At 41.0% G+C, this 27,450-nt stretch overlaps 1 protein-coding gene across 1 annotated transcript in view; it reads right to left on the reverse strand.

The window, feature by feature from the left end:
- Positions 1-4,864: 4,864 nt before the first annotated feature.
- The window catches only part of LOC131881399 (prolactin-releasing peptide receptor-like), a 33,693-nt gene continuing 11,107 nt past the window's right edge, over positions 4,865-27,450 (reverse strand). The window contains exons 2-4 of the mRNA XM_059228244.1: positions 25,769-26,185; positions 16,712-17,019; positions 4,865-5,535 (exon numbers count right to left, since the gene is read on the reverse strand). Coding sequence (XP_059084227.1) covers positions 4,983-5,535; positions 16,712-17,019; positions 25,769-26,125 — 1,218 coding nt within the window. The 5' untranslated portion in view covers positions 26,126-26,185 and the 3' untranslated portion in view covers positions 4,865-4,982. The remainder of the gene's footprint in view (positions 5,536-16,711; positions 17,020-25,768; positions 26,186-27,450) is intronic.

Genomic DNA, 27,450 nt, shown 5'->3' on the forward strand with positions numbered 1-27,450 from the left:
GAGAACAATCGAAAGTGGAATCATAATGATGATAAATTATACTCTCAACGGATGGTTTTGTTTACATGTTTAGATTTAAACTTCAAGACTAGAACCGAATAATTGGTGTCAGGGTTCAAGAGTTGATCTTAAAAGGTAAATTTCAAGTCGAAACCATCAATTGTAAGTATGAATAACCATCATGGAGCTACCATTTTCAGCATGACATGACATTATCGTTGATGTTGGGGCAAAACTCGTATATAAAAGCGATAAGGGTGATTTTGTTGAGAGCAAGTCTTATATATGCACAGGTTATTTGAAGTAAGCGTTTCATTTTTACAACTGGAAATGGCCGTATGTACGTATGCTTCAAGCCGCAAGATTGATAAAACAAGGGATGTTTCTTGCATAGCAATAATCTAAGAATTCAAAACATTTTTTCGAAATCCAGATTGGAGGAATCACTCTAGTTGCAATGTTAGCAAGAGTGTCAAAGCCGAGCAGAAACAACTTTTGTCATTAATCACTAAATAATCTATTATGGAAATGGGCAACCATTTAGCAAGCTCTCTGCCAGATTTCACGTTTGTTTCCATGTTATCAATTACCAATTCTCTTCGCTCTCATCGTCGGCAAATAGTAGCTTTCCCTTGGTCTGGGGAAATATGTTTCGTATTCATACATCTTTGGGAAGAACTGGATGAGAAGGTACATTTAAGTACCTTTCCAAAACCAAAGCGAGTTGATACAATCAAGACCGAATTTCAAGTGCTTGAGTATTGAGAGAAAGAATGGATTTAGATCGGATGAACAAATGCATATTCGTTGTGTGAGTTATCATAAATTGATTTTGAAAGCCTTGATCGTCATTTTTTCCCCCTCCCCCGGATATTCTGCAAGAAACCTTCCTTCTTTGTTGCTAAAGTAATCTTGGTTACCTGACTGAACTGAAAGAGCGCCTAAGATCAAAGACTTTTCAAAGGGTTGTCGGCAATCTTATGGAACATCAACTCCTTTCTATGGAACTTTTGTTTCAGAGAGCATTCATTCTCTTGACCTAATTTGCGACTCCAATCGAATATGCTCGTTCACTAACATCATTTTTATGAATTAGTCTGATGCAAAAAGAATGTCTATTTCGGTGAATTGATTAAAGACATTCCAAACGTGCAAACGACATGCTCTCAAATTCTAGGGATGCTTAAAAGTTGCCGTATTTTGTCATTGAGACCTAAAGTCAAGGAATGCTAACAGTATATAAATAATGCAAGCTACTTTTTAATGCGACTTTTCATATCTCTCACACAAATTGCATCTGTAGTCATTCAATCTTCAAAATTGAGATAAGTGGTTACAGCATCGCCAACAAAGGAACTTTTTCAAAGATGGGAAATCATTAACTTCTTTGCGGTTAACTTCGTTGCATGGGAAACTCCAGTTTCACGTAAAGAATCCCAGACTTGGAAGTCCTCAAAAGAAAAGAATGCGAATTGCTAATGACGGAGTTCACTTGATTCCTTTTGAAATCTGAAAAAAATACGTATTTCATCATACTGCTTCATTAAGGCAAGCAATTTAAGACATCCGAGAAAGGTACCATGTTTCACCCTTTTTTTCATCCCAAGAGTGAATATCTCATTTCTCTCAAAATCTTGCAGTCTTGATTTGGCAAAGTGCACCGGGGACTGATTTTCATTTTTTAGACTCAAAGACGTCCCTCCTTGACAAATCTTTGCCGAAAAAGGGATATAAATTTTAAGAAATTCGAGGAAGCCTGTCCACCACACTCAAGGCCGATTCTATCGCTAAAAGTTGACCAAATATGAATATATTCAAGCTTAGGATGATCGTTTTCACAGGAGTGAAACGTGACCAGATTAAGCCCATATCCCCCAAAACTCAGTTTTTTTTCTCACGTCTTTCCTTTTTTTCATTTCCTGATACTTTTTCACATACACTGCTCTACATATTTGGCTATTCCTTTGAACTGAGTGGATCAATTAATTATATAGAAATAATTTGCCTATTCAGAAACATTTTTACCACTGAAGGTTTTTGTGGATTTGATAAATTGTCATAAAGAAGGAAACATAGTGAGCTGAAAATGCGTCCCAATGAAAAAAAAATACTCGGATGTTCGGTCTTTTTCCATTTTCCCACTGGCGAGTCTGTTGTCAAGGCTGGCTCCAAAAGGTGCAGCTCTGTCACAAGCAAATGGAAGTGAAACTAAGTTTTGGATTTCGTCTATGGAAGAGTGTCCATATGGCACTTTGATTCTTCTCGCTCAGTGATTGATCAGTTCGGTTAGCCCTTTCCATCTTTGGTGTTCGGATCTCGTCAATGGCCATTGTCAGTGCAGATCTGATCCCCAAAGCACAGAGTCCAAGTCCTTGGCCTAGGGATACGTTTTGGAGCTCTGATGTGGCATTCTTACGCGATAAAGTGGCCAAGAAAGATGCTGGGTTTTCTTTTGTTTTCTTGAACTGCGTACAATTGTCTTCATGGCCTTCGCAAAAGTTCGGTTAATCTTTCAGATCTGGAGTTGTGAAGCGCTTGAATGACAAGGCCCATCAGCCGTCAATGATGGTGGGCATAGGCCCCCCACTTGAAAATTGGTACAATCGTACAGTGCATAGGCATACGGAACAACGCTAGAGGATCAAAAGGAAAGTATTGTGTCTGTCATATTGTATTTCATGGGAAAAGCGGAAAGTCATTTTTCCCAGGAATTCCCGGGATATGCGAAGATAAGAAAGTTAGCCTAAATCCTTCAAGATAAGCTTCAATAAAAGCAAGAGAAGAGATGTGTTGCTCACACATAATGAAATGACACAATAAGAGTACTCTTTAAGTTTAAAACGGCAAGGAATTTGCCTACTATCGCTACCCTGCATTCTTTGTACGAACTGGTTTGAGGTGAGAATAAACATAATTTGTGCTTTCTTACAAATCTGTTTTTGATTCCAGTAAGGTTGAAAGTCCTTTTTCCTTTTTGATTTAAATCTCCAACAGGAATTTTCATGTCGCTAATTTCTAGTTAGCTATTGTTTTAGGAAACTAAGGTCTTGAACAGGATGTTCTATGAGCGGACAATTTGAAATCAGAGCCTACCTTAGACCAATAATTCCAATTTTACGTGGAACTTCACTTATTTTCGAAGTATTCTTGGAAAAAAACACGTTTCTGGAAATTTTCACCATTCGAATTGTATTGGAACTTTTTCTCGAGAAAGACAGAACAAATATGACTGACAGGTATGTTTGTTGCCCTAGCAAGGCTGGATGTTTTTCCATATATGAACTCAAAAAAATTCGTTGTTCGTTCTTCAATAACATTTTCAGACCATTTGGTAAAATAATAGTGTTTTAAAGCTTTTTCTCCGGGAGTGGGACTCGAACCCACGCCCTCTGGGGGAACTGTGTCAATCCTCTATCGGGTAAATTAGACCACTCAGCTAATGGAATTGATATTTTCATTGGTAATGGTCCATTCATGTGAAAAATCTAAGTTTTTCACCCCAAGCAAACTGGCATGGCAAGTGTCAACCTTCCATTCAAATCATTGGCAATTCTGAAATATTGGTAGTTATCGAAATAAGTCGTTTACTATTACTTAGCTGAATCATAAAATTATTGAAATTGATTGACCTAGACCTACAAACGGCAGCGATAAGAGGCGATAATTTGTTAGGATTAATTGCTTTTGAAAAGAACTGAAGAGATCATTATTTATTTGGGTTTGTGTGATTATGAATGGATTGTGCAACTTGTTGTTCAACCCAAACTGGAGCATTTTGAGCTTTATGTCGGCATCAAGTACAAAATATTTGAACACACAGCTTCCTTAGTATGAAATCCAATTCAAAGGATATCAGCCCAACTGAACCATGTAACAAATTGTGACTGCAGTTGGATGGCAGACCGATACTTTTTGCGAGAACCTCATGTTCAACTGCATTAGGTCACACGTCGACTTATCTTTTGGAGCAACTTGAAAAATTGTTGGATTTTTTTATTGCATTATGAGAATGCACCTTAGAAAACGAGAGTTCCTTTTCTTACTTACGGTCAGTGATGGGCATCGTTAAACAAAAAGCTAATGCCGCAAATAGAAAAATAAACTTTGCCATTCGTTAATCACTTGCTTCTGGCCAAAAAGAACGGAAGGTCCTCATTTAAAGGCAGAATTGACCAATTAATCCGGCACAATGTGACCGAATGATTGATTACTGATTACTGATTAACGTGTAACAATTTAACGTACACCTTGGCTAAGCTCATTCAGTTGGCAAACTTCAATGTGTTATAACCACTTACGGTAAGTCCTTTGAAGCAATACAAGCATGAGAGTCAAGGTACTTTCGAAGTTTGCGAGATAAGACCCTCGACCAATCATACTCTGCGTCTGTTTCTGACAATATCACCAAGAATCTTCAAACCCAATTAGACTATTGTCGGTCACATACATCGAAGTAGAAAGACGTTCTGTCTACATTGCTTACGTACTGTGTCCTTGCACATCAAATGAAAGGAAGAAAAGTAGCCATATTTATTTTCATACACACTTGAAAAGCAGTCCACTGATTGGTCAGGCATGTCATGATTTACTAGAGCAATGAATACGGAAAAATAGCATCATCGGCATCAAAACTTTTTCAACGGTACTTAAAAGATAAAAACTAAAACCACAGTCAGTGGCACGTACAGAATTGAACACCTAAGTTTTCGACCTTGGTTTTGACCTCGAGAGCTTCGAGTTAATAACCAAGGTGCTTCTCACAATTCGCACACCAAATGGGGCATAACACGTGAAATAAAAGTGGTAAACAAGCGCTCTCATTTGGTTGAGAACGTGTTCGTCTTAAATGTGGGAAAGGTTCTCATTTCTATAGAAGACATAGCAAATAAAAAATATGGCATCTCTCCATATGAAATTGGTCTGCCTTACACGTATGTCATTAAGTATGTGGAGTTGAACAATCCAATTTGAGAAATGCCCGGTTACACTCTATCGATGTTGATCTCCTTCATTTCATGTCCATTTTGGATCAAAATTGGGATCTCGTCTGCGTTCTCCACGAGATCGTTGGGTGCGTCCGGCTCTTCCAAAGGATTGACTTGTCCAATGCGGTGCATTCCATTCTGATCATTCCGATGGTCTCTGGTGCAATTATTGACAGCAGCGGGTCGTCTTGGATCGCCGCCACAAATAGTTTTCAAGGCTGGGATCATTTTCAAGAACTCTGTTCGAAACGATTCGTTCAACCACCCGTACAGAAATGGATTGTAGCAATTCGAAGACATGGCCAAGATGTGGCACATGAAGAACGTGAAATGGTAGTAGTCCCAACAGAAGATGGGAAACAACTCGATGTCGGCCAGGAAATTGATGACATTGAGTGGGAACCAACAGGTGCCGAAAATGACCACCATAGACACACAGAGTCGGTTGTTTTTTTTCTTCCGCTCTTTTTCCGCTTCCTCTTTGGCCGCAGATTGACGCGACGCTCCTGGTCGAGTCGTGTACCGTTGGGCCAAACGAGCCATGATCACACTGCAAAGGAACAAGCACGAATTCAGATGGACCATTTCTTAAACCAAGGAAGGGGGTGGGGTGGGGGCTATCTAGTAATACTGCTGCGTATACGTGCGCTGGGTTTCTCTTATGGCATTGCCCAAGGCCGTTCCTGTTAGTGAGATCTTGACCACAGCCAGACGTACGAAAGGAGGATCTTTTCAAGGATACCAGTCCTTTGGGTGTAGACACAAAAAAGCCAGCAGCCTTTTGATCCCATTGCAGAGAAAAAAAAACGGAAGGCAGTCGAGAGAACACGAGCGCTAGTTTCATGCGATGACCAAAGGCATTTGAAGTTGAAAGACATACGGCACAGTGATTACTTTAGGGTGTCTGTGTCCTAGTCAGATGTTTGGCAGACATTCGTTTGTCTGCACATCAACGAACGGGTCCATTGAAGGAAGTAGAGGCCTCAGAGTTATATTACCTAGGCTTTACATTTCGTAGTTTTAGCCAACTGAATCTGAAGTTTGGCTCCCTTTTCCATGGGTCTAGCCATTGTTGGGCCCTCTCAAAGATCTACTGCGATACGTCAGGTATACAATACAGCTGGCGAACGATTTTCGTCGTTCTCCTCGATGAACTTTTGAATGTAAAATGGCCTCTGAAAGTTTTAATTTCTTCATGCTTAAAAGGGTCATTTATAAAAGTTGGCTTTTTGCCACAGCGTTAAAAAATACCCGGCCACCAAGGAAAGCTATACTCTGGTTATTTATGTATCAAAAGACATCAAAGGCCGACTAACCTCCTCAAATGCACCCTAGTGATTCATACAATGACTTTATTGTTCGTCATTAAGCCATGATAAATTATTAATAATGGGCCACATCTAGATTAGCAAAAGGTGGTTAAGAAGGGTTCTTTATACCTTGAGCAAAGGCTAAACCCAGATGGCATATGCTCGAAAACCTTCAAAGTGTTCGGTTTACGGTCTACTCTTGATTGAATCTTATTTCATTCTTGTTCAATCCAATATTAGGCTACAGTATCACTATCGAGGTTGTAACATTTTTTTCTAATATATTGTGGTAGCTCCTATAGCAGTTTTTCATATGTGGCTTTTGCCATTGAAGAGGGATTATTGGAATTTTATGTGATTTACCACTTCTGATAAATCATTGTGCAACTCTTTGCGTGCCAAATAAACATGACAAATGCATCTCGGACAAATAGAAAGGAAATGACATACGTTTTATGCTTTGGCCTTAAAACTGCGTCTCAGTAAGTTGATTTACGAAGGTGAAAACCTTGGGCCCATCTTCGACATTTAGTTCACAATTCGAAAAGCATTCTACCCATGTAGGGCATTCAAGCCAAGTATGGTCGATTTGTGAGCCAACACTTCATGTTTGCCCAATTGAGGTTATCCAAGTACAAACACTTCGTCGTACTTGTTTATTCAGGGATGGGTTTCTTCACCCGGTGCGAGTTCAAACTATCATTATGGCATGGTCCAAACCCAAACCGAATGCATGGGCAGAGCCAGTACCTCCCTGGCAATGCAGAGACCCCTAGGGGCACAAAGAGCGCCAAACTCACGGGCAGACCCGTCAAGATTACAAATCAAAGTTTTGAAATATTTATTTCTCAATCCGAATTCAAAAGAGGATAGAAATTGAGATTTCTCTCGAGACAGCCGTCGACTTGGTTTGCTTTTCAAATTGAAGTAAAGCAGAGCTAGTGCCAACGACAAGTTCAATTTAACTTGAGAAATCTCTACGGAAAAGCTCACTACCCACATTCAAAGTTGGAGCGTCCAGAACCACCGCCGCCACCACCACCACTACCACCACCATAACCACCGACGACGACGACGACAACAACAACAACAACAACACTGCTGAGGTCCTCCCAGCAGCACTGGCAGAATGAGTACATAGTATCAGTGTGAGGAGATCTGTCCCCACTGATTCCTCGTTCATCCCTGTACATAGTTTGTTCCGATGTATTTTCTTTAGCAATATTGACCGCGATCTTTGGCCAATTTCCTTGGAGTGCCTTCCATTTTTCCTTTGATTTTGAATGCACCTCATTCTTTTTGGGCTTGGAGTCAGGAAGTTTTTGTCAATATGTGGCACAGCAAGAGGGACCCTCAAACACATGGTTACTACACGTTATTTGAATAAAGGCCATATGTTCGGCCTGTGCCGTTCATCTTTTAAAGAGGCATCAACAACATACGGCTCATTTTATTGCATTGTTTGTTTCAACGCATTTGTCGTTCGTGACAAATAGTTCAACGTTAGGTAAACAAGATCTGATTTATAATCCTTTATCCTTTTCTACGACCCTATCATTTTTCCACAACATTGCCATTGCACTCTCAGTCCGTGGAAAATACGACACAGATAGGTGCCTCTTTCTTCCTTTGACATGTCGAGGCGCGAAAAACGACTACCAAAAACTTGATTGATTGCAATCTTCTTCTCGAGATCATCACTTACGGCATGAGGCCTCATCAACTCATCAATTATTTCGCTTCCGTCATAAGATTGTTAATTGCTACAGCCAAGAGACATCTCAAAATGTCATTCATACCAAACAAGGATGTCCTTTGAAAATATCGTCTTGATTTAAAATAGTCACCCACACTTCAACACTTGTGTCTAGAAAAAGAGAAAAAAAAGACCTGCGAATTCCAGGAGGCTCAAGACAACAAGAAGTGTCCCACATCCAATGTCGAGGGATTTGGCACTTTCATTCGTCAACGACAACAACAAGGCTGCCAGTGGCAAGCATTAGAGCTTCTCAATGATACAACCTCTATTTTATTTCACTGAGCCGTGAGTATGCGAACAATGCGGGCACAGACATTTTGTCCTAGAAGAATTCCCCTGAATTTTGAAGCCCGGTAGACACAGATCTTGTGTTACAATTCATACCATTGGTATGTAATTTATCTAAGTGTGCCGCCATAGGGCACCTGAATACTGTCGTAATATAGAAGGCTTCTATTGAGGAATGGAGTGACTGGCGCATATCCTGAATTTTCCTCGTAACAGGAGCAAAGAATGTGTAGGTAGTACGTACGAAGAAACATAGCTAGGGATGTTGGGATGTAGGTAGGAACGTATGCCACAAAGGCAAATCAAGCGCAGTCAGGCGGGAGGGCAGCTTGTTTTAGTTATTCTTGGCACGTTTCTCGTGGCGAGTCATTCCGCTTGGCTTTCAAATTAGGTGCGAGAAAATCTGACATTTTATCAGGAACCTGAGTTAATTTCAAACTTGCCAGACCTACTACGAGACTAGACAGGACTTGATGAGCCAAGTCACGGTCCTACACTATGGCCACTTTAACGACCCAAACAATGGGGGCACACTTCAGGTCAGGCTTGCCAAAGTTAGTGGGACTTTTTGAGGGGTGCATATCTTGGCCCTCAGAAGCCTGACCGTCAGGAGAAACGCGACAATTTCATCAGAGCCTTTTGGGCATGTAACTCTGGCCTATGAAAGGTTTCGTTGTGTCCATCTAATATTTCTTAGTTATCACTATCAGTCTCTAATTTGAGGTCATTGAAGAAGATTGAAAGGTCCTAGCCACAAGCTTAAAAGTTACATGAGGGCATTGAAGAGTGCTGGAAAAATTAATTTCATTGACGTTTGGATCTCCTATTGGGACATTGAAGCAGGAAAATGATATCATCATCAAATTTTGGAAGGTCGCTCGTACTTTTGAGGCTCAATCGTTCTTTGTTAAGGGATAAATCTAAAGTGCCAATTCATTTATCCATGATAGGAATGGTGCGGATAGCATTGCCTTTTTCATAAACTGTCACTGGTTTAATCATTAACATGCTTAAAAAATACTATTTAGCCAAAAAACCTGTTTTTGGACTATTTTCCTATTTCAGAATTTATTTTTTTTGCAATAGACTTTTTGGAATCTTACAAAAGTTTTTTTTGCTTAAAATTGCGCTGTTTGTAGGCTTTTTAGCACTTCTTCTGTATTGAAAAGCACGCCAGTAACCTCCCAAAAATTGTGTTTTCATCAGACAGCTGCTAGTTAGCGGAGTCAATAATATGTACTTTATCCTGTAGTGCTTAGAGGAAGGAATGGTGATAGATTAGGCTGTTACATTCCCTGCGTAGGGTAAGATAGAAAAGTCTTTAACCCAAGCCCTACGTTCCCGAAGAAGTATCAAATAGCCAAAAAGAAAAAAAAAGAAAATTGAAAAGTTTAGTATTGTCACTGAACAGTGTGACTGAGTCTAAATTTTACTGTCTGTTTTCTGTGTTCCCTATACATTCTGATATTGTCGTATATTTATCATAGGACACCAGAATCAAGAACAATGAAAATGATTGCCAAGGAAGGGCTTATTTTAAAGCCAGATATTGAGACCTTAGGGCATTCGTTGTCCGCAGCTTCGATCCAATTTAGTTTTTCTCTTTCAACATTTCTTGCTTCAGTTTAGAAAAAAGGGAGTAAGCGTAGCGTTTCCTTGAAACTTCAAAGTAGCTAGCCCTGATGGCCAAACTGTTCCTAAGCACCTTTTTTGGGTATTTCCCCCAAAACACGGATCACTTCTGCTCTCAAATCTTTCCCAGGTTTCAGCGCCCATGTGACCAGTGAAACGACTCTCCATATGTCTGTCTGTCCTTCCTGCGATGTTTTGTTATGAACATAAACCAGCCTTCAAGCAAGCTCAACGGATATGTGATGTAATTTGCTTACAATTGACCGATATGAGAACAAAAGAGTAGGTACAACTTGTAGTAGATATAATTCCAATTGTCTTTAATGCCCATTCATGCAACGATAGTTCCATTAGCCATGACTAGAACGTGTGAGACCATTTTTGGCAGAGTAGATCTTATAGTTGGTCTTGAAGAGCTAGAGTACCACCGTCATCGTTTTTTGTTGAACGAGAATGAACTCACCCAAGGGAAATGGCCAGGTCTGGCAGTTCTCTTTATTCTCTAGGTTTCAAGTGGCGGACATAAATTGTCTGCAATCTAATTTGATCACCTATACATGATTGCTCTTAACTGTCACTTATTTCTAATTTGATATTTCTAGCTTGCAAGTCCATCAAATTGTAAATTTCTGAGGAAAGAACGTAACTGGAGGGCATAGTAGGAAAAAAGCTGAAAAATGCAAAAGGAAACAATCGTGAAGAGAGTCGAAGGGAGTATTTATTGATCAGCCCCCAAATGTATGAACCATGGACAACTTGAGATATGGACCTCGCACGGAGACGAACATTTTGCATCTCCTGAACGCGTTACCAAGAACTACTTCATTTTCTCTGGACAGAGCATTATTTTTCTCGTCCGTCCTAAGTAGGTCACCTTCCCGATATAGTAGTCTTGCATCTTTGCTACCCACTACCCGATACTCATGATTACAAAAGTAATCCCCCAATACCCGGCTAAATAATAAGTCATTACACTAAATAACAAACTTAGACTATATTCCTTAAATAACTAAATAAAGGACTAAAATCAACCAAATGTGGGATTAGAATGGAGTTTTGCCAATTTCCTTGCTCTTTTCCGATTGTCTTTTCTTTTTTTTTCGCCATCGGATTCTATCATTAGACTTGGTTACATGTTTTTACCCATGATGTCGAGCTACGTCTTGATCAGTGACTCAAGAAATGGTTTGAATTCATGACCTCAAACGCACAGGGTATTGACGATCGCTTGAGTGTTGGGGGTATCTTCTAAATGTTTGATGCACACCATCACGAACACTTTTCTGGAATGGTCGCTGCCATGCAGGAGTTCAACGTCCTCTTTTGCTTTCTTTCAGGTTGATATTGTCCCATTCCACCTCCATCACGAATTCATCAGTGATCTTGTTTTCACCTTCTTTTGAACTCTTTCTGTCATCATGAAAGGCGCTCTTGATTTCAACTTCGCATAGTTAGAGAACTTTGACGAGTGATCGGAACCAAATTCGCTTTTCTGCTCCTAAGATTTGGTGAACTGACACTAAGTAATTGCTACCTCCAGGTTAGCAATACCAGCCAAATCGAACCTCCAAGGGGTCGGATTGCACTTACCCAAGGAGCACATAATGAAAACCTTGGCTGGTCACAATATGTTTTGCCAATCCAATGAGAGCAAGGCAAGCTTACTTCAGAGCAAAGAAGGTTTCCTTCGATAAGGCTAATTTACTGTCCTCTTCTTTGGCTTTCGACTCCCATGTCTGATGCCAATTGACAAAACACTGCAGGAATTGAAGTCCCTGTTGTTGATCAGACGTAATTGGCTCCCACCACTCATCTCGTTTCCGTTGCCGAGTCACTTTTTTTAGACGTTCACAATGTTCCAGAATCTTTGCACAAGTCGGAGAAATTGATTAGTATTGGCCCAGGACGGATACTCTTTCAAATAAAACTCTATCCCAGTAATGGTGCCCTCGTGGAGAAAGCCATCAGCCAATTTCACATTTGTCCGTTCCAGAACTGAGCTTGTGCACCATTCGTATAGGTTTTCCTCGTTCAAGTTTCCAGATTATTTCCACGTGGTCAAAAGATGCCTGGGAAAAAGGCAGTTCTGTATCTAAAAGAATCCATTAACACATGAAAAGTAGCTCACAAAACTCACTTTAACATATTTGCCTTGAAACTCATGACGATCAAAATGTTTTTCCTGCTCCATATCAATAATGATGAACATTTTTTGGGTGCTGTCAAGGCGTTTGGGTACTCATGGTTGCATCAAGCCACTGCAAAGGATCTTTTGGACAAACTCTCTATTGCGCGCACTGTTGTCAGTAGAAATGGCCACAATCTCAAACCCAACATCTTAACGAAATCATGATGCAAGATGGCCTTGGCAATCAAATTTATAAGGGGGGTTAAAGAGACCACATCAAGTTGCTGGCTTGTTAGCGACTTTGCCATGTAACAGAGCAATGTCTTAGATACGACTCCACGACTCCACCATCAGTTCCAAATAACTCTCCTCTAGCATATTCAACCTTGTCAGCAGTGTATATTTTGTCTGGTCTGAACATGGTTTCTTCCTTGAAATTGGTTATGGTTCTTGATTCTCATTTCGAGATAGGTATTGGTAGCTGTTGGCAAGCCAACATTGACCGAGTGATTCAATGACAGCTGTTTGATGGTTGGGAGACTTGTTAGGGACAATATTCTTTCGCACAGAAATTGCTTGTATTTAGAGAGCTAGCAAAGTAATTTGCCACATTCGGACGTTAAGGCAAGCGCTGGTACCAGCAAACAAACTTGCCTGCCAATGCCAGTGATGCAAAATTGTCGATTCAAACTAGTTTTAAGGAAGCTGACCTTGCCTCATATAGCAATGCGAAAGAAGGATCAGCTTCTCAAAAACGTGTTTGAAGCCCCAAACTTGCATCACTGGCACTGGTACCAGTTAAACAAACGAACCTGCCAGAGCTTGCCTAAACGTCCCCATAGTGGCTGCTGAAGACGGTAGACTGGTCTAATATCGACGAGATTTAGGCTTCACCAAAGCCAACCTCAATTGTTCTAAAAGGAAGCAAAGGCTTGGCAGCATTCCTTCGCCAGACGGGGTTCTGTCCATTCATTCCACTAAGCCCTTTAGGTCTGTGATGATTTGATTTAACCGATCCGAAGTTTGCACTGAAGCCTCTGAATAGTTTTTTAAGTGATGAATGATATTTGGGTGCGTTGTGATGTCTGTTAGCTTGGAAGAAGTTGATGAATGAGAGAAATTGCAATTAGAAGCGTCACTTGATTCGATGAGAGATGAAGGCTAAAGCTCTTCCCAAGTACTTCCGCGTCGTGCTCGACATAGGGAACAAAGCTGTTATTGAGGATGATCCAAGCCAAAACTAGGCTTGACTGCTTTGTCTGCATTTCGACTTCCGGTGGAGGGTTTATTGTCGGCACTTTTTGCTTGATATCATTGAGTGTGAAGACTTGCTGCTGTTTGAAGAAATTGTCCTCAGCCGCTTGCAGATCTGCATGCTGAATTTGACGTGTACTTACTGTAGTCACATTTGTTGCTGTCCTTGGTGTCGGTTTGTTGGTCGTCGACAAGTACTTTGGCATATTCAAAATTTGCAAACACGGAAGGAACATCCTCGGGAGTGAGATAACCCCTGGTGAGCTCATTCGAGATAGTCGGTCGGTTCTTCCGACCTAAGTCGCTGGTCGTCACTTTGAAGTCTGAATCGACAAATTGGAGGCTCTATATATACTCTTGCAGTTGGTCTTGGAGTCTAATTGGAGTAAGGTATGGATGGCTCTTAGCCATTGAGCACGGAGAAAAGGATCATTGGGGAATTTGTGCAGTGACATTGCAGTGACACCCTCGAATCAGGAGGCTTGGCCGATTGTGCAACCGAGGCTGGCGCACGTAAAAGGCACGGATGATAGACCTCACACACACACACCAAAACAAAAATCCTTCCCGAACCCCACTGTCAAAAGGGATGGTAACTCCACTCTCACTTACACGCTCCGTTCTTCTGAGACTCTCCCAACAAAAATATGCCCGCTCATTTTTTTCGACAAGTGTGGCAGACATTTGCATGTTGATTGTTACTAAAATCGTAAAAGGGATTTTGCCTCTAAATCCTATTTTGTTTGGATCAAGTTAGTTCCCAGTATGTTCTAGAATGCCGTGAAATATTCTGCCAAGCTGTAGTGTGTTTTGAAGCTATACTAACTCTTCACCAACTGTTCAATCTGATGTTACACTCTACTGCAATAACCAAGAATTTCATCACTTTGCTCTAGCTAGTTGTCCTGGCACTGTTTGCGTCTTCCCTCTTCCCTTTTTTCATGTGCACTGAAACAATTCTAGTCATGTGTGTTGTGATATCACATTCTAGTGACCTATTTTACCATTCTGACCATTTTATTCTGTCATTTACTCAGATCTTTTAAATTTATTTCTACAAATACTTTTATACATTTTATGAGTTAACATGACCGAGAGTCGCAATAAAGATTTATCTATTTACTGAAGATTACTGAATTTAGATTTATTCTTGAAACTTAACTTTGAGCATCAATAGTTATAAGCAGAGCTTGTGCCCCTGCCGAAAAATCTACTCAGTTACCATTACTTTGGGAGAAATAAAGATGGCTTAAACTGCAACCTCTTTATATGGTTTTGAATTAAACGTTTAGTAAATATGACGTGAAACAAATGGCAAAGAGGCAAGGATTTGAGTATTTGAGGGTTTTAAGATGCTTTGCTTTTAATCTTTTTTCTCTTTTGCTAAACATATTTACAGGTAGTTCTTTTAATCTCTCTTTTCGTGGTTAGAAAAAAGTTAACATAGGGGAAGAATTCTACAATTGCAGGCCGGGCCACAACATGCATCGTATTTCGGCGGTGGACATCTTTGAAGGCGGAGTTGTCGAGGTTAAGGATAGTGCCAAAGTTTTTTTCGGGGGAAAATGAGACGGGCCTGTCTTATTTCAGACTCAAAAAGAGGCGAAATGTTTCAAAGCCTAAGTTTAGGCTTTTGATAAATTCTCCCCACTTAGTTGGGATCATTGCCTCAGTCAAAGAAGTACAATAGTGCAAGAAATAAGTCACTGCATTTGAGACAAAACTTGAAAAAAAAATCGTGAAGCAAACCTAAAAAAAGGATTAAAAAAGAAGAAAGTAACGGTAACGGAATGGTTAACAACTGTTTCGTTAACGCTACTCTTTCATATCGTATCAGAAATGCGAATAAGATAATGTAAGCTCAATTTCAATGCACGCCATAACCAATGATTAGCCTGAGCTGAGAACTATTTAACTGCCGAGGACAAATCTTTTTACGTCACTCTCATATAGTAGGAGAAAAATGAACAAGCCCCCCTTCCTCTGTCCATCTTGGCATGAAATGCCATGTTTAAGTCCGAACTTAATCCCATCGGAGACTCATGATGGTTATTTATATCATCTGATGGATAACATAGGCCAAGAAGAATCTTTCGTTATGCATGGCTTTTATCTTGGGTCTATAATCCAGAAGAAACAACGATGGTGAACCTAACCTTACTTACAAGGACATCAGACAACCCTATTTTCTAGCAGTTGTTGGTCCAGAAAGAATAGAGAAGTCTTTGGCAATACCCAACATTAGCATCTAATACAAAATCGGAACCTATAAACCACTTACTAGGGCGGTAATTTATAGTATCAAAATGGTGGCTACAAATATTCAGCCTCATCGCGTCCAGCTTGTCTTTGATAGTTTAAGTACCTAAATGGAATCTTATTGCGTCCAGAAAGAAAGAAGGAGCTAGCCCATATTTGAAGCTAAATGAAGATCATGATTTGCTACTGAAACTTTATGGCATATTACTGCTAAGTCCAGTGATGGAACAATATTTACAAATATTTGCTCCAATTGCTAAGCGACATATTCACCTCAAATGGCTAATACACAATGAATTGCTGAATTGAAGGGAGTTATGACATTTTGGAAAAAAACGTTTTCTATTCTATTCAAACGACAATGTGCGTTGCCTCTTTACTTACGTACTCGCAACATGGACTTCATTGTTTCGATGAGGTCAAAACTGCTCAAGCGTTTTGATTCAATTATGCTTGAGCTCTTTTGAATAATCGTTGTAAATGTTGTATTCATTTTTGCAATCCCTCTTTAATAACCTCATTAGTGCCTTGCCAAGGCCAAAGAGAGAATGACGCCAAAGGCTAAAGTTGACGTGCTATCATGTCATTCTGCAAACACGTGGCATCTGCTCTTCTCTAGCTCTCCTTTCTCTTCTCTGCTTCGCTCTAAGCCTCTTCAATCCAGAGTTAAGTACCCACAAAACATGTTGCCTACGTACAGTGTAACATAACTTGGTGCTGAAGCGAGAATCTGATGTGATGCTTAAGATTGGGGTCTTAAAGGTCTTCTCCCCATTAGAAGTGCACATAAATTTCACAGGGGCTCGAAATAAACCTGATGGAGTGTCTATTACATGAGTTTGCAAAGTATTTATAGCACCCAAGGGGATGGCTTCCTCCCCTTCTTTCTTCTCCTGCTCGTTCCATTCATACACTACCGTTAGGGATTGTGAATCGCATTCGCTCGATTGAGTTGGGTGCGGTATTTATGTAGGAGAGGCCTTCCGCATGGGAGCTCAAGCTAAGCTGATTGTACAGCACTAGTCACAGCACATAATATACGACATCGTATTGACAAAAATATGTACGGATGTGCATGCCGAATATCTCAGCTCACCTGTAGCACACAAATATGGTGGTGAAAGGCAAAACAAATTGCATGATGTTGGTGAAAGCTCCATAGATGGTCCTGGGCATGCCATACCAGGATTCGGAGCACAGTAAGAGTCCCGTTTCGGGATCCTCTTTGACGGTCATATACCACGCGTAGGGGGCGGTAAAGAGGACGGCCAGGGCGTTCACGCTGCACGCCAACGTGTACGACGTCTTATTCTCCATACGAGGACGATACGGGTGTACTATGGCGATGTACCGATCCACGGCAATGCACGTCAATGTCAAGGTGGACATGTATACAGAAACGCCCTGGAAAACAAAAATATCACCCTATGATTCATTGAGCAAAGAGAGCCTAAAGGAGTCGGAAAGAAATTACGTCAAATGACTGCACCATTTACAATGCGAGAGTCAGTTTTCAAGGCAATGCAAGGAGAACGCCTTTTTCTTCTTCAAACTACTTTGTAATCTGTGTGCAGTACGTGCTCAAAAAAATCCATTTCGCATGTGCTTATTGGTCGTTCCTGTTCTCAATAAAAAATGGGATTCGCGATAAAAAAGTGGGCACCAAAAGTGCTTACTGGACATTGGGCAATTGGGCCTATGGGCACAATTTAATGTCTAGACATGCCTCGTACAAGAACGCTTTTGCTTTATTTTCGTGTAAAAAATATCAAATATCGTCTTTCTGGTGGTAATGCAGACACCATTCACGATAGAAAATATTGGTGCAAAAAATGGTTTCAGTGTTACGCTTGATTTCGATTACCGTACACCTTACACTTGACAACTTTGTATTCAATAATGACATGATATTCATTATTATTGTTCTAGAGAATCTCTTCTCCTGCAAGCGGACTGTATATATCCTACCTACTAATAATTAAGCCTCCCTAGGAACGGTTTGTTTTATAGTTTATTGAGGGAGCTAACAATAGGCAACTGCTCAACTCAGAGTTCTCTTTCACACTGCCTCGGGACGGCTGCCTTCCATGGCAGGGTTGGCCGATCTGGACTGAATTGGCCAATCATGGCTGGGTAAAACAAGCATTCGGATCAACGTTGTCTCCATCTGGCTGTTCCCCTTTCCGCTGCCAATTCCGGAAAGCCCCCGATTCTAGTGGAATACCCAGTTCCGGCAGACCTGGCAGGAGACATAATTCTTCCATCCAATTATCGTGACTAATATGTTGCTTTCCGGTCATTGAGATTACTTTACCATGTGTTACGTATATCCATTTGGTCTAGGGCTAACCTCTTTGAGCAATTCGACAAGCCACTCAAAAATCTCGACAATCAGACACATTCTCACCCAGAGTCTCAAGCGTATCAGCAATCGCAGCTCAATCTTGAATTTTGTTCCAACGTTCTTTCGAGATGAAAGTAAGGCTGACCTTGACATATGCCGTAAAGTATTCCACGAAGTCTGTAACCCTTTTTAAGCTTGCGAGTCTCTTCAAAAAGACGAGATCTACTAATTGAAACCAACCAAGTCTAACGGGGAAGGGGGAAGGATTGCATTCTTTTCAATGACAAGTTACGGAATGCAGCAACAACAATAACGACCCTGTATACCAGGGATAATTTTTTTTCATGATGTTCTCATCCTGCTCTTTGAGAGGATCTCTTTTCATGCTAACACCTAGGCCAAACCAAGTTGTAAACCTGCCTCGGGTAAAACCAATCTCAAATCCTTATTGAGAGTTTTCCAGGGAGAGTTGAAATCGAAACATCACTTCCTCTTGTTGCCATGAGACGTGGGTTGGAATAAAGCCAGCGGAATTCTTTAGCCCAGGACAACAATCTTTAGGATCTGTAGGTATGTTTGCGCCAAAAATGAAAATAATTGTAGAGCTATAAAAACATACTGCACAGGCCTGCCATGTCAAAAACCTTTACGACGGCAGTCTTTAAGTTACATTCAGTGATTTTCAGCCCCTTGAGCAAGCAGTCCAGAGGTAGTGAATGACACGGTGGTCCTTTTTTAAACTATCCCAAAGTTTTTTATGGTCCCATTTCAGCTCGTGAATTTTCATGTGGAAAGAGCATGAACCCATTTCTTTGGCTATGTTGCTGTTGTTGGCACCCCCGGATGCGCATTAAGCAGATTAAATGATGCAGTTTCAACCACTCAGCATTTTTCGTTTAGCCACTGTAAACGTGAAAGTCTCGACGCTCTTTATAAATCACTTTGATTAATGACTCAAACCAGGCCAGACACGGATTCAAAAGTAATAAAACATTAAAGTTTAAAATGCTGTGAGCAAAGGGAGCAAATTGATGCCTGCAATGGTCCAATACGGAATAGGCGAAACTCGTCATTTCACCACTGATCAAGAAAGTCATTTTGTTAAGAGAAGTTCTTTCACAGCAATTCCAACTTGAATGTCATGTGACTTAATGACTTCCTGGAAAGAAATCTTCCATGATTAAACCAGTGAGCCTGAAACTATTATCGTTTGTCATGGCAAGTTGCCCTTTCAAGGTTTTGGAGCCAATTCATTCAGTTGGCAACAAGTGCAGAGATGATCCCAGTATATGACTAAGTATTAAAAACACCTGAAACTTTCCACGGTAGAGATACCAGGGTTAGCTGGCTGCAAGTACGACCAACTGATGACCAACCACTTAAGAGTATCATTTTCAGCTCTGCTATTCATTTCTGTGAATGTACGGCCTATTTTGGACGTTATCGTCTAGTCAATGCGTGGACCCCCCAACTAAAATTGTTAAAACGTTGACCGCGAAACTATCTAAAGCGCTCTTAATTCCATAAAGTCGTTGTATACATGCATTGAGGTTAATACTTTAGAGTCATTCCGTATAGCGTTTGGGTCTAGTCATTGCACCGCCACCTCTTCATCCTCCTCATCAACACCACCACTACCACCACCACCACCACCACCATCAAGCCGAATGTCATTATGTTCTCTATTTCGAGGGACGACCAGAGATTGCCCAACGGATCGAGTGAACGAAATGAGTTGGCTTGAAAGTCGCCTTGTGGATCTGGTTGACTTTCTCCAAGAACTAGGACCAGAAGTAGCATCCCATTGTGAACTGCAATAGATGACGTGACTTTAATGTCCCTAAAATGGCTCATCGCCAAATGGCAGTGAGCTCAATAAGTTGCATTTCTGAGGTAAAGGCCCCGTTTCAAGGACGAATTATGGCCGTTTATTGCTGAAGCATGCGAAAGAAGAAGGGTAGGTAGGTTTTGATCAGGCAACAATAACCCGTAAAGATGACGAGGTCATTAGCAGGTTGAACCAAGTTTTTGTGGAGAGTTGGTCTGCCCTCTCTTTTTTTATCGCCAAAGTAGACTTACACCTCTTTGGAAGAACTCCAAATGCTCCTAGTGCTATTGCGGTCGTTTGGTATTCCTTGGCTATCCAAAACTGAACTTCTTTCGTTTCGGTAAATTTCGATTTAGAAAGGGATTACATTTCATGCCTTGTTTCCAAAACTGTATTGGATTTTCAAATAGGACAATCCTTTTGGTTGGAATTGGCGAGAAACATGATGCCAATTATCGTTGCTGGTCATTTAGATCCAAGACTAAGCCTTGCATACCAATAAGTCCAGCTTGTTGATTCATAGACATTTCATAGAAGAAACTCAACACCATGCGAGAATAAGCAATGCTTGTGACTTGAGTCCGCCTCCAAGTTTGTTCGCCAAGCTTTGGGGAAACGAAAAATATAGCGCCGAAAAGGCTGATCCCGGATCATGCGTCCCAGCAATTCCTTTCAGAGGGACTCTAAAAGTGCTTATTACTCATTGAGTCGAAGGTTTTTGTTGTGTTTTTTGACATCCACCTCTTCGCATCTAAGTACTGGGAGCTCATGAGTGAATCATACAAGTTCTCGATACGAGAAGTAACTTTATGAGTAAAGCCGAAACTTTTTGTGAGTCCCTCCCAGGCGGATGGATGTCCCCGAGATGGAACTTGAGAACAAAAGTCGAAAAACTTTACACCACTTCCAAGGGACAAGCATTCATGTAGCATATACTGTAGGATGTATTGTTCAGTCTACTCGTATCGTATATGTCAGGAATGTAGGAAAAGATGTAGCCTTCTCTTGGTTCCAACCACAATTGCTGTTGAGAACCACAAAAGCAGCTGGGTCTGGGGGCCGTAGGCCGTGGGCCGTGGGCCTTCGTTCTATTTGGCCATTGGGCCCAAAGGTAGTTAATGACTCTAAAGAATGTCTATTTAAGACTCTCCGTTCTATTTCCCAGCTTCATACCAAGGTCATAACGGGGAAGACGGATGAAGGCGAAAAAGTTCGCAAGTCTGTCCAAATTTGAAGGCTCCTTTTGTTTGCTGGAACATGCAAGTTGGTTCTTTTTAGGGGAAGCAAGATCATCGTCATCATCATCATCTGGATAACATCTGAGGCACCACTGTTCGTTTCGATTCACTTTTGGCAATGGCCATGGCTGGTTACAAAAGCAAGCAATGCGTCTTCCTCAATGTCTAAGACAAGTTCATTAATCATCTTGAGCCCTTCCCACCCACTTGAATGATCCACCCATGTATGAGCAGTGAGTCACAGGCGAACTGCAGAGTGTGGGATACACAGGAATGTCAAGCGAAATTTCTTGATAAATAATGATGCATTCTAAGACAAACGTGGACGTAACGTAAAGGTACATAAGAAGCTTGGTAGCGAAACTAACATCAAGCACAATACACGGAAGAGAAGTTCAACTTGGTGATGTCCAAGTTGTGTCAGTTGCATCCATGACACTTCCAAATCTTCAGAGTAGCACCATTCTCAAACTTACAGTGCACTGAGTGTGTCTTCTACATACTTACAGCAACATTTTGTCACTATGAAAAGCGCAAAATTTCAAGGGATGCTCAACTAATGAGAAGCAGTCACTTTATCTTTAGTGCCGCTCATTTTTCGCACAATGGAGCTGATTTTGAAATGCAACAGAGGCATCTCTAGGAGACCTTTCACGGCTTTTGTAAGGCAATGTCACTTAAAAGCGTGTCACTCAAAGCATTGTGACGCTTTATCCCCGGCCAAAAGGTGAGGGCAGGGTTGAGCATGTCAGTCCGGAACGGAAGGTAATTCCAACATTCTAACTTCCGCCTCATCTCTCGTGGGTTCAATGCTTTCTAACGTCGTATCTCGCCTCATTAAACAAAGGTCATAAGATGCTCCAAGATGAGACAACAGATCATTGGGTCCGTTCATTCTCTTTCGAGTGAAGCCGCAAGTTAGTTTTCGATTCTTCAAGATATCCAAAAACAAACTTTCTCCAGGTCAATACGGTCCTATTGTAATCGAGCGAACAAGGCAAGAAGCTTTTTCTTAGATGTTATGGGTTTGAAGTAAGCCTTTAAGGAGAGGGAACATGGTGTGGTTCGATCATCTCTCTCACCCTCTCCATACAGTCACAGCTCTGGAGAATCAATTTGATACGCTCTTTGACCTTGCTTATCGAAAACATTGGAACGGTGTGATGGGAGGCTCCCTATTCGAACTAAGCACTCACCCATAAAACACATAATTAAGAAAAATAGGCAAATATCAATCGTGTGCAGAACATACGATAGTTCAATGATTACTGCCTAGGAAACCTGAACAAGGAAAGGTCGTTGACTGTGAAATGAAAGTGAAACCTTCTGACGATGAAGAAACCTATTTTTGTCTTTCTCCACTGATATATGTACATTTTTGTGATGTGCCTGGACCTTAGAAATGGCAACGCTAAAAGTCAACGTTTTTATATTTGACCCTGGTTCCATATGCGCTACGAAGTTACGGCATTACTTTTTCATTCCTTTAACTTGCTAACGATATGTCTTTTTCACATTAAGCTCTGTCTGATCCACGAATTGATAAGAGGATCCTGAGACATCCTGAGACAAATAGCTCCGGATACCCAGTCTTAGATCCAATACCGAGATGCACGACTTCCAGTGTAGTGAACAACAATGTCAGCATGGCCAAGCAATGACGACGACACAAATTCTTATTGTAGGGAAAGGGATTGATTGATTAACTTTGAGGCCAGTTTGCAGTTTTGCAAGTATTAAATTCATGCCCAAGCCACAGGAAAAGGAGAAAGCTTAAACATTTCCGGGCAAAAGCGCACAAAGGGTCAAAGTACCATCCTGGTAGATGATAACCCCACTAAAGGATATGATTAGCGAGTAATGATTCCAATAGCTCAGAGCACACTTTGGCTATCTTTCTTGCTTTCCGGAAATGATCTCAGGATCAAACACTACAAAGCACTATGTTCTTTTCGTACAATGAAAGCTACTGGATGGAACAGAACTAGCGTTTAACAAAGGCTGTATTTACTAACAAGATCATAATCAGGATTGGAGGTCATTGGGTCGTCTGAGCGTTTGGATAATGAATGGCTTGAGACTGTTGCATCATTTCATGTATCACACGATAAACATCGTCTTATACAAATTCTAGTTGAGAGAAGAAGGGATATTATCAAACATCGTCCAGAGTAGTGCAAGGAAAAGACAGTGTGGACAGAGATTAAGGCAATTTCACCTTTACCATTGAAAACGAATCAACCAAGCATCCCAAGAGAAATTTCCCACCTAAGCATTTAAGCCTTGGTCATCTGGCAAGATTCTCTTCAAACAAATTATACTTAGCTTCTGACACACCCTGATAGGGTCACCTCTGCACGAGAAAAGTGCAACAACAATGGCGAATAAGCATAACTTAGCCTGGGTGTGGTGGTTGTTATTTCGAGTGATACGTTCACTCTTCTTTCATGTTTTATGTGATCACCACTTTTTTGCATAAATTTGCTTTGGCTATCAGGTTTCATCGATGGATACCAAAATGAGTTATTGCACATATTTCCGGCCACCCTGTACAAGAATTTTTTGCTACATACAGGAATGGTCATATGTGTTAGGACAGGATAAATGTAAGATGACTTCTTTCATGAACTTTAGCACTATACTGTGGTATGTATCAATATTTACCACGAGAAGATGAATTGTTATGTTTTGTAGAGGAAAATAATGTTGTATTTACGCGTAGTTAATCCAAGCTTTGCTTCGATAACAGCATTCGGGTGCTTTAAGACCGATTAGCAAGGGCACACACGCACACGCATGGCATCCGGGTCCAAAGCGTTGAGAATGGACGGCTCTACGCCACTGATGCTATCGAAAGTAATGGCTGCATCTTCTCCAGAATTAACTGGATTTTAAAGTCTAACACATTGAGATCTGGAGGGGAAAATGGCCGATAATGTTTGGCTTAGAATTTCCTGTAATTTTCTTCCCACCACCATTGCACCATTTCAATCTTACGGCTTGGAGCTTATTGAAAACCATCCCCAACTTGCCATTCATATCCTTTGATCCTTGGCATCCCTTGATCACCCACCCCTCTGTTGGTTGTACCCGTTTTGACGCCCGTGGAGCCTTGGGGATACAATTTTGGGAGCTCTCCGGCTGCATAGGACAAATCCTGATTGGATCATTGATTGTCAAATTTCGAATGGATTTAGCTAGAATCCGGTCATTGAGATGATTGTGGGCTGCTTGAATGGTGAAAAATCTTTCCGTTGGTTCAGGTGGCAACCGCTCCCTTTCTGTTCCTGCACCGTTTCCGGAGACACGTCAAAATTTTTTTTTACGGACTTCCTTAACGCTACTGGGAATGAGATCCCCAAGATTTAATCCATCTCTTTGCTTTCGGGATTTGTTGATGAGTTGGTGCTTTCGGAACTTGTAGCAACACATCTTGAGAACGTCTTTTACACTTCTTGCCAATGTTATTGCCCTCGAAATTCCGGCAAGAGAAGCCGTTTGAGCCACTGATATCTTTTGTTTACGTGCAATCTTCCAATCGATAGATTTTTCCGCAACTATTTTGTTCGTATGGACTTGGACATCTGGATTTAGACCTGTTTTCAAGGCTATTGATATCCCAGAATAGATCTATTTCATTGGAACTGGTGCATTTGGAAACGTGAAGAGCCTTAAATCCTTGCCAATCTCTTGGCAGCTCAGCCTCTCGTTGTGGAGTTTAAGAATGGATCGGCGTCCTTCCATTCTTCCTATGGATAAGTTGAACACCTCTGGCCTTAGATGATATTGTTTATGTAAGACTAAACATTCATATGCATGCATGTCAAGCAACTGGGGAAAAGTTGATTTGGTTAGAAGGAAACTGCTTGTATGTACAGTTTCACAATGGGATGGATATTAGTGAATTCGAATATTCATTTCTTTCTTCCAATTTATTACTCTATTTAACTTGACACATGAAAAGCTTGCAAATGTACAATGTCATGCGCGTCTTTGTCACTCTTTCATTTCATATTTATATTTTCGACCTCAACTCTTGCCGTTTTCTTTATGTACTCTGCCATTCAGTTTTTGATAGCTTGTGTATAAATTACTTTGTCAGTCAATGTCTTCTTTTTCGACCCTTAAAGTAACTACCAACTTTGGAAGGAGACGTACGTAGGTGCGTGAAAAAAAAACACATGACAATCTGGCATGTCAATGCATTTTCACGAGTATTTTTACGGTATGTCAAATTGAAAGTACCTCATTAAACTGTGCTGTCTAAGCCAAATGGCAAATCTTCTACTCAATAGAATGCAAGGCTTCCAAGGATTTGCTATCCGACGACGTCATTGTCATACTTGCCAACCCGTTAAACGACGCTCCAAAATGTAATAAAGACCGCGTTTTAAAGCAACCATATTCCATGGTACATGACTTAAAGCATGATAGATAGGTCTGTTTGCATAATACTCCCTTGTTTACCAAACGCTCATGACGTCGCACACTAAAATCGGAATCGAGTTAGTTATCAATTTTTCTGGATTTATTTTCATCTTACTTCAATCATGGCTTTTGATTTTGTATTTTTGTTCATGCTTGTTTTATAAATTCGTCATAAGTAGTTGGCAAAATTGATAAACACATGGAAACCCTTCTCTACAATTTAGAGGTCAGTCCATTTTTTTCCTCAATAAGCTCACTTGAGCCTTCATATTCTCGGCACATTGTCTAATCGAACCGGATGTGTCACAACCTTACCTGAGAGGTTGGGAATAGTTTGCAGAGAACCTCCCCAAACATCCACTCAGGCATAAACGAATGAATGGGCGTAAACGGGACAGCAAAGACGCACATCAACACGTCAGACAAAGCCATGTTCACGATGAAGATGTTCGTCGGCGAGTGCATGACCTTGTTTTTGGCCACCACGAGGATCACCAACATATTCCCGAAGAACCCAATGACGAATATGATCAAATAGAACAAGATGATCACAACGCGAATCCATGTTTCGTTGATGAGTTTTTGCTCCGGACAAGGAACCGACTGGTTATCGTGAACCATATCGTGGTTGGCAACGTCATAGTAGTCGTCCAATTCGAGTTCCGACTCCATTTCCCGTTTGGATGGAGAACGCCCGGTCAGCGTTCCTTGCTTGGACCGATGCAAGATGCTCTGAGAACAAAAGAAAATGGATCTCATTAGCGATGGTATTACATAACTAAGTGGAGAGCATTTAAGCATCGAACAAAGGCCACTTCTGGCTGTCAGCGGGCAGACAAGGGGCACCACTACAATTTGATTTCTTTTTGTGCTGTGCAAGTTCAATGCCAAGCACAAAAAGTTTCGGGCTTCGATCCTGTCCAAGATCCAGAACAATCAGAGTCAGAATCTTTGCTTACTTGGTGTTTGAGGTTATTTATTACTGTTTGTAACTTTACATTTTAGGCAGAGTTACACACAAGTGTATTTCTGAAAGTTTTGAGATGAACGCCATTGAGGATCTCGCTCATGCCGTTTGAACTTCTTACTGAGCCTTGAATAATGTAGTGCTCTTGAAGCAAGTCACAACAACGGAAGAACTATTCAAACAAAATACTCGCACATGGTGTTCCACGAGGTCGTGCTCACGCCGAATTCCTCGATCCTTTTGACCTCTGGCTGAAGAAGAGGCTTTCCTGGAATAGGTGTTGCACAAAAAGACAATAATATTATCCTATTATTTCTCCTTCGTCCCTTTATCCTGCCTTCTTCTTAACGTACACTCTTCTGTCTTGATATCTTGATCAAACTTGTCCGTAGTATATGTTATTTTTGCATTTTGCAACAATGCTATCCGTTGAAGAATACCTCCTGGTTTTTATGCATTAACGAATCATAATTTGATATTTTCTCAAAGTAAACTAGAACGTAAACTAGTGTGCGTCGCCACTCTAGAAAAAAAGTAGAACTTGTCGGGCTCAATTGTCAAACGAGTACTTTCTCGTTTTGCTCAATGAAAAATCTACTCAGGTTTTGACCTTGTTTTTTCGCTGCTTAATGAATCAGAAGGAACTCGAAAGCATTTTTTGACTATTTTTAAAGCTCGCATATGCGATGAAGTAAAGATAGCAAAAGCCAAAAATTCTACATTGAGTGTAGTTTCCTGCCTCTGTAGAAAAGAGGATTACGGCTTTGCCCCACGGGTGGCCTCGAATAGATCGAATGCTTCCGGAACACATCCATTCCCGGTGGCCTTAATGTGGCCTCAAATTGGGTATTTCTACAACAAAAATCTTGCTATTCCCGGAACATGTGCCGAAATGATCCACCGACGCTCTGCGGATCATCTACGGTGACGGAAAGGGTTCCAGGAAGCACCTTCCTCCGGAACATCAATCATAACCCATAAAAGAGCAGAGGATAAATCCTCGACACAAGCAAAGAGACACAGAGAGTGT

Source organism: Tigriopus californicus, chromosome 5 (assembly GCF_007210705.1).
Source record: "Tigriopus californicus strain San Diego chromosome 5, Tcal_SD_v2.1, whole genome shotgun sequence".
Classification (NCBI taxonomy): domain Eukaryota; kingdom Metazoa; phylum Arthropoda; class Copepoda; order Harpacticoida; family Harpacticidae; genus Tigriopus; species Tigriopus californicus.